This window comes from Typopeltis vanoorti, chromosome 3 (genome assembly GCF_054136105.1).
Source record: "Typopeltis vanoorti isolate ZY-2024b chromosome 3, IOZ_Tvanoo_1.0, whole genome shotgun sequence".
Classification (NCBI taxonomy): domain Eukaryota; kingdom Metazoa; phylum Arthropoda; class Arachnida; order Uropygi; family Thelyphonidae; genus Typopeltis; species Typopeltis vanoorti.
Genome location: NC_143551.1, coordinates 51,749,659 through 51,758,312, shown reverse-complemented (window position 1 = coordinate 51,758,312; position 8,654 = coordinate 51,749,659). Strand labels below are relative to the sequence as shown.

The 8,654-nt window shown below is 33.6% G+C and overlaps 1 protein-coding gene across 1 annotated transcript; it reads left to right on the top strand.

Annotated features, from left to right (window-relative positions):
- The first annotated feature begins 7,458 nt into the window (after positions 1–7,458).
- Positions 7,459–8,094, top strand: LOC150108134 (alpha-crystallin B chain-like). Its single transcript, XM_090390411.1, has one exon. The coding sequence runs from the start codon at positions 7,459–7,461 to the stop codon at positions 8,092–8,094; it is 636 nt and encodes a 211-aa protein (XP_090246537.1).
- The last annotated feature ends 560 nt before the right edge of the window (positions 8,095–8,654 follow it).

Sequence of the window (8,654 nt, the reverse complement as noted above, 5' to 3'; positions counted from 1 at the left end):
AAGAGCGATAGTCAATTCAAATGATGTGGATTATCTTGCAGGATGACTTAAATAGGCTGACGGTTTGGGCTAAATGAAATGGCTGCCAGTTTAACGTGGCCAAGTGTAAGGAGATGCACTTTCGAAGAATGAGATCACATGCTGTTTACTATATTAATAGAACTGAGCTGCAAGAAGTTGATGAGGTTAGGGATTTGGGAGAACTTAAGTTTCGAGGACATATTGCAAGGGCATCCAAAACCTCACTTCAAATTACACGATTATTGAAGAACACACTGACAAGCACGGATAAGGAAGTGATTGTCCCAATTTACAAGGCATTAATAAGACCTCATTTGGGCTATTGTGCACAGATCTGGTCACCTGGATTTCTTGGTGTTGTGGGAATGGTCTAGAGGATTCAGAGGCGGGTTACGAAAATTGTTGCAGGCCTGTGGGATGTTTCCTACGAAGATAGATTGAAGGTCTGTGGGCTTCAAAAACTAGTTGATAGACGTAGGAGAGGAGATATGATAGAGACATATAAATTATTAAAAGGGTTTTATAGGATTGATACCGAAGAGCAGTGCAGGAAGGCAGAGAATGAGAGACCATCCGTGGAGATTGTGTAAGAGTGTGGTTAACAAGGGTGTTAGGACTAGATTTTTTGCTTAGAGGGTTGTAAATGGTTGGAATGCGCTGCCAGAGATGGTTCTGAATGCTTCGTCCGTGAATGAGTTTAAGAAGAAGTATGACAGCTATTGTGTGAATAATGGTTAGTATGTCAATGTTGGGTTTCCCGCGATGCGTCTTTTGACTCCATGGAGGCACCTTATAATAATAATAATAATAATAATAATAATAATAATAATAATAATAAAATAATCAGAAAACAGAAATCACCTGTACTTAAGTATTACTGTAAAAACTTTACTGTATTTATATTTAGGAAATCAAATAATATTCTTTGTTTGCTCATTTTATATAGGAGTAAATTTTAAGAAATAACAAATCAGAATTACATCACCTGAAAGTTTCGAAAATTAATTGGACTGAAGTTTTGTTTAAACTAAGTTCTATGCATTGTTCAAAACTTAGAGAATCACTTCTATCAAACGTTCACACGTCCAGTAGGCAAATATCGCGTCTTGCGGTGTTGCCAGTACCGAAAAGTCGACTTGTGGCGCTGCCACAAAAGAAACTACTGCATTAAACTGCATGATTCAGATTACTAATACAAAACGATACAAGGTTGAAACAAACTAAAATAAAGAGCAAAAAATAATTATTTTAAGAGATTTCGAAATTTCAAAAACTAGAAACGTTCTATAAATTTTCCGCGGTTCCCCGATTAAGAATCACTGCCTTAGAAAATGAGCTGAAATGGATTCATTCTTGGTTAAACCTTTCGGGGGGGGGGGGGGACCATTATCAGACCTGGCCGTGAAACCACAGTGCATACTTCAGATAGAATAATACGCGAAAACCTTTTTTGGGAAAAAGAATTTGGAGATATCTTAGTCTTAGTTTAAGCACGGTATACAGCAAACCACCTGCTTTGGAAAATGTTTACAATTTCTCAATACCATAAATATGTAAGCAATGAGATTGTTCTAAGAAGAGCGGGTTGCAATGGAATAAGAATTTTATGTTGTATTTTATTTGGTCATAAAATTTTATTTGATACGTCTATCTTTCTTTCTTACGTTCGTTTTATTTAATTCTTCGAACTATCCCACTTTCTGTCTATCACTCTCACTGAATAAGCAAAGTTGGTAAAGTGGTGAGTTATTTGAATAAATTTATATGTAATAAGAGAGAAATATGGATCTCATTTGGATTAAAAAAAATGAAGCATTTGATCAATAACGAGAGTTATGATAGTTCTGGGAAAAATTAGGGGAGAGAACATATGACATCAATGGCTGAATTACTTTACAAATAAAGATATTGGAGAAGAACTTGACTTTGCTAGCGTTCAAGAACATGTGAGAAGAGTTAATCTGATGTAGTATGGTCACTTAAACAGAATGAAAGAAAAAAAACACAGTTGTTTGACGCCAAGATTGCATGAAAAAGATCCAAAGGAAAACAAAGATCTGGGCGGATTCATTCAATCAGAAGAGCCTTAGAACATCAAAATGTTAGATACGGTGCCGACAAGTAATAGACTAATTTGGAGGAGATTAGTTATAATGTAAATTTAATCATGTAATAGTGATGTGAAGTGATACGTAAGGTAAGATAACCATACCATCTGGAACAAATTTTCTGGAACAAAAGTTCTATAGAACGTTGACATTCATAGTCCTTACGTCCAGATGAACAGAAGCAACCGATAGATCTGCAGTAGGGTTAGATAAGACTTAGAGGTTTGCATTCTACTGCTGCAATACCTTTGCAGTTTTTCTATAAAGAGGTACTCTATAATGCTCGCTTTCATTCCTCAACTTTGTAACATACAGCTGCAATTACACCGCTTTGTGTTTGGTGAACATTTACCATGGCCAAAAACATTTATACCCCCCCACACACACACACACAATCCCCGAGAGGTGTAAGGAATGATTTCATTCTTTACAACTCTGTGGGAACTTTAGACTTAATCATCATTGAAAAATAAAAATTAAAAAAAAAACTACAAAATCAAGAAAGAATTTTACGCAGTCACATCGTGTAAGTCTGAATACATTTTACTACAAGGTTAATTATGATATTGAGGATGTTGTACACGCCCTTACTCTCTGGGTCTCGACTGATTGTGGAGGAGCCCAATCCAACAATTTCATTTAAATAAAAAGAAACGATTCTAATGGTGTTTTTAAGTACTGATGGAAAACATGAAACTAAGATGTGAAGAGGATAAAAAAATGTAGATCTTCAAAGTCTCACCTTAGAAATGATGATCATTTGTTACCAAGTTTCCCTTAACTGGAAATCAACGTAGCCTGCAGATATTGTTCAAAGCTGAATGGTTTGCACTTATCTTATCCACAACACAAGGATGGTTTGAATTTTACAGGGGGGAAAGGGGGGGGAATATGTATGTTCAGAGAAGGAAGCTAAAAAAGATTTGAAATTTTGTCGAAAATCAGCCAAGTAATTCACTCGTATTTGCACTGCTGCATTTCTGATTATAATAAATTACAAAACAATTAGAAGCATATATATAAAAAGGTTCAAACAGATGACAGAATACTATCGACTAATACTTGAAATAAAAAGCATTAATTTGGTACAAAAATATACACGTCAATTTTATATATAAGCACCGCTTCAGAATGGGTTGCTTTAATTTATTATAAATTCTCTATATCTTACGTCCTTATATAAATCAAACTTAGACAAATCGAAAATTAATAATATTTATAAAAAATAAAATGAAAAATTAAATGATAATGTAATATAATAATATATAAATTAATTAATTACTACATATTTACATATATATAAACCAATTATTTTTACAATAATATCTACATATGAATACTGTATGCTACATCACAAGGGAAAAAAAAGAATATATATATATATATATATATATATATATATATATATATATATATATATATATATATATATATATATATATATATATATATATATAAACTCGAATATTAACAAGCACCAAAGGAAGACATTTCTGTCCTAGTGAAGAACTATTATAATTTCGATATACAAAAAATTAATTTTAATAAAAACATATAATTTTAATAAAACATCTAATCTTAAAATAAAGATAACGTTAAGTCTTATTTATTTATTTTTTTACGTAATACATTTAAAATACCATTCATAATAAAGCGATATCTTTGGCTTTTTAAAAGACAAGGGTCTTGAATTATTATGACTTAATATGCAAATGAAGTGTATAACTTTACATATCACGTCATTTATGCCTGTTTCAGTGATGCTCTTCACGGAAAGAAGACTCGTTTAATTGTCTGCTGAAACAATATTTGGTTGCATTTGCTGCATTTTGTTTCTTTACAAAGTTTAGAACGAAATAACTTTTTTTTTCTTTCTTGCTTGCCAGAGTATCGACAGTATTTCTAAATTCATACGATATTCGTGAATACCTACTAAGACGAGGATCTTTTCTGATAGTCTAATTGAGACTGTTGCAAAATATTTTGGCAATCAACTCTGCAACATAGTTCATGTTTAACCTAGTAAGACTTCTGTGTTAGAGGTATCACCTTTCTGCATTCTTTAGATATTTTATGACCAAGACTTGGCGACAATCCATTGTAACCGTGGCACTTTCAGAACTCGATTTCGTTCTATTAGGTATCTCCTATTAAATATCTATGAAGACGAGGATCCTGTTTTGCTATTGAAGGATGCACTTTATCCAACATCATCTCGAAGCCACTTCTTGAAGGAAGATCCAGTGCAAATAGTTTATACACTATTTTCGAAGACACCTTTTTCTCACCTAGTTTACAGTTCAGCCGTTCCTTACCAACATGAGATGTCTTCTTTGAATTATCACGTTTTCGTATATTTGTGTCTTGCGGAAGAAGGGCTGGACCATCTGCAATGATCTCCACGGTTTCACTCTGTATTCCTCCAAAGTGTGATTCTATGCGATACATTTCAAAAGTGGCGTTATTCCCCATTTCAGACGAGGAAATGGACTGAGGGATTCTGTCGACGATAATTTCTTCAGAAGGCTTTCTTTCAAAGAGTGCTACAGAACACATATCCACGGAAGCAACGTTGACGGGTGTGGAAAAACAAATATACCGAGGGATAAATTCTGTGATAATTTGTTCTTTGTATTTCTTCAAGGGAATTGTATTCACGCTAGTAACTTTCTTAAGCTTAAGTTGAGGAGCAGTAGAAGTACTGGAATGGTTTACGAGAATCTTTCCAGACTTCCCAGCAACGATACCTTTCTGCACATTACTCTGTTCCATTTTTGTTATTTAAGTCCAGAGGCTTCGAAATCAGTGTGGAAACTCACTTTTTGATCAGCAGTTGTTTCTATAGTAACTTCCGTAGGCTTAAGCTAAGCAGCAACTGATTTAGATGTACAAGAAAAAAGGGAAGCGAGTCTTTTTAGACACGATATATTTTCATCAACAATACCTTTCTGCAGCTTACTATCTTTCTCTTTGGCTGTTTCAATTTCAGACGAGCTACGTTGACGTTTTCTGCTTTTACATTGTGAGGATTTGTACCCAGTTAGTCGGCTGCACAAATCGGTAGTCTACCATGAAAAAGACTAAATAGAAACATAAACGTCCAAAGGCAGCACTTTTCACTAAGGTTCACTCTCAAAACTACCAGCATCCAATGGGAGAACAGTGAAGCTTACAAATAAATAACCTATAAGCGCATACGCACTCTCAGACGAAATGAAAAACTTAAGTTAAATTAATTAAGGGTATTAACGGAAATGAAAAGTCAATGGCTTAAAACTCCATCTAACAATCAAAAACACAGCTTTCCATTTATTTATATACTCATGTAACTGTTTATTTAGCGCTTAATGGTGTGGATACGTAAATTTCCTACTCGTGCTCAGCAGTCTTCTACTCCTTGATTATAAATAATTTTAAATGGTCTATCCAGTAAGAATTTTCGTGTATTATCAACTGAAAATAAAAACATTATAAACAAAACGGTGTCTTTTTTATTTTTGCATTTAATTAAAAATTGATATTTTAAAAATATTAATTAATATAATATTATAAGTGTATTCAGATAAAGAACGAAACGATATAAATTTCGAAAAAAAAAAGAAACAAGTTTAAGTAAATGATATAAATTAAATTAAAAGAATTAAAATTAAATTAAGAATTAAATTAAAAATTAAAAGAATATATTTTGAGTGTGCCGCAGATTTTTAATAATTAGTCTAGGTATGCCGTATTATGGAAAAGGTTGAAAATCACTGCTCTACTGTAACAACAGTTACACAGCTTGTTAGTGCTAGACAAAAGTGCTCTCTGATTTGCCGCCTTGTTTATATTTTAGAGTGTAATAAAAAACGGAAGAAAAAAAAATGAAATGAATTAGGAGTACAGTATTGATTCTCTTTATTTCAGTAAGATCGCAATATCATTTCTAATAATAGAATTATTCCTATAAATAAAAATATGAATATGATATTAAGAATAATTATTACAACAAGATTGAAAATGAATAGAAAGAAAGTGTCAAAATAAATGATGATACATACCATCTGGATTTTGAAGTAAATCTCTAGTTTATAAAATCTGAGATTGACTTCAAACTTGTTTTGTCAAACAAGAGAACTCGTTCTGATTCAGTTCAGAACCACGCAGTTTATAACATTTGTAGTTGGTTTATATTGATAGAATTGTTTAAAACTACAGTTTGTCGTCATGGATTTGAAAACAACTACCTTTTCTTTATTTTTTTTAAATCAAGAATCTGTTATTAACAGCACAATTTTTAAGTCATTACCTCTTGAGAAAAGAGTTTAATGGCAAATCAAAAGTTTTATTTATTTTGTTTTTTGTTCTTAAAGCAAACGACCTACCATCTTTTCTTTTTCTTTCTTTTTTGGCATTTACAAATTCATAATAAACAAATTCATTGAGGAAAATGAATTTGAAAAAGTGACATGAAATTTATAAGTTTATTAAAAGGAAATTATGGATCAGAGAAAAAAAACAGCATAAACATTAAAGAAACCAGAACGAATGTATGTTCTGAACACTAGTACGAAAATCAGAGATTCAGAAGCATTGCAGAATAATCCCGCCGTGAGCATGGATGCTTGTGATTGTCAGTGAAATTAATAGTGGTGATGGTGGACAGTAGATGGCGGTTTGTGGATGAGGTTGAGTGGTGGAGACGGAGAGTTGTAAAGTAGGTGCCCTCCCTCAATGAGTCTTAGGACTCCATGGAGATGTCAATTATATAATAATAATAATAATAATAATAATAATAATAATAATAATCTATTCTGAAATGTTTTGTACAGGATTCGTAATTTCGAACAATTTCACTTTAGAAGTAGAGCAACTTAACTTTTACGTGATATTGCGAGAGTGGATTCAGTTTGCTCGTTTGGGAACGTACACCGTTATATCTTCAGGAACGATATAAATAACAAAATGGAGATAGAATAAATAATAACTAATTTTATTTGTAAAGAAAGAATTTTTATCAATAAAAGTATTTTACATTTTTTATTTAAAGGCTATTTCACAATCCATGAAACAGCAGAGAGAGAGGGAGAGAGAAAGAGAGATTAAAATGATTACGAAATACTAGTATAGAGGGCGCTACAACTTCATGCAATTGCTTTCGAGATGTTTCTAGTATTATCTGCTTTCCAGAAGGTTCGCGTGCGTCATGCAACTGCAGAACGTTCTGGAAAGAGACACATTACCTATAAAATGAGACTTCTCCGCCAGGTTAATAACATAACGACTTCGACAGCAGTACGAGGAACATTGAAATATTTTCGCAAGTTCGTAATACAGTATTACGTTTGCTATGGTTTTATCGTATAATTTGAAGCCAGTGTTGTCTAGGGGTTGCTATCAGGATATCGACAACCTGTTTTCCCATGTTTTAGGCTTGACTGTTTGGGAGGATGAGCTGCTACCGCGTGTGCCTTGTCAGCGTCTCCTCATGCGGCCGAGGAGACGTATGAATCCCCGTCAAAACGGACGCACTTCTTGTGTGAAGAATGAGGCCGACGCATTTCAAATGAGGCTTGACGTAAGTGACTTTTCTCCCGACGAAATCTCCGTGAAGATTGTCGACGATTGCGTGGTAGTTGAAGCGAAACATGAGGAAAAGGAGAACGAGAGGGACTTCGCATGCCGGAAGCTCACCCGTCGTTGTATGTTACCTTCGAAAGTGATACCAGAGACTGTTTCATCCTCCCTTAATCAGGACGGCATTTTGACGATCCAAGCACCAAAGAAAAAACCCGAATCCATGAAGGGCAATGAAAGGGTTGTTCCGATAGTGATGCAAGAAGAGTCCCCCACCATTAAGTCGAAAGAAGCTCTGCAGGAAAATAAGACTGAGGAGGAAGTTTCCACAACACCGCAAGAAGCACCGCCTGCTCTTTCCAAGGTAAAAAATCGAAAGAAAATAACACGGAATAGACAGAATGTATGAGTGCTTTCTTGTGGGACATTTTTGTGAACAATTAATTTTTAGTTGAGTATTGTAGAAAACGACATTGCGAATTTAAAGGACCAACGTAAATACAGTAAATTTGTGAATAAAAAGCGTATTTTGTAATAAAATTATTTAATACTAAAATTTGTCATTGTCCAGTTTATTTCTATTAATGTTGCATTTGCAAGTGTTGTTGAAATGAGAAAATTCCCTTGTTTTAAATAATGAACTCCTTTTACCGTGTTTAAAATGTTTATGTGTATTTAACAGAAACATTTATACGTAGTTTAGTTTTGAATATGATTTAGCGTATCTTGTTTTTAAATTTAGGGATAAGTGATAGACTTACGCACCCGTTTATTTATAGTGCAAAGTTTTGTATCCTGAAGATCTGGAAGAATTTCCGAATGGTTTAAACAAGACGTAATCAAACAACAGTAGTGAGGGTTCTGTTTGTGGAAGCAAACAGAACCCACATTCGATTAGAAATGTATATATACACATATATACATTTCTAATCGAATGGTCTTGCACTACGTGCAGGGTCAGCTAGACTT

Bases quoted from the DNA above. Each gene is read 5' to 3' on its own strand.
- LOC150108134 (XM_090390411.1), top strand. From the start codon at position 7,459: ATGGTTTTATCGTATAATTTGAAGCCAGTGTTGTCTAGGGGTTGCTAT.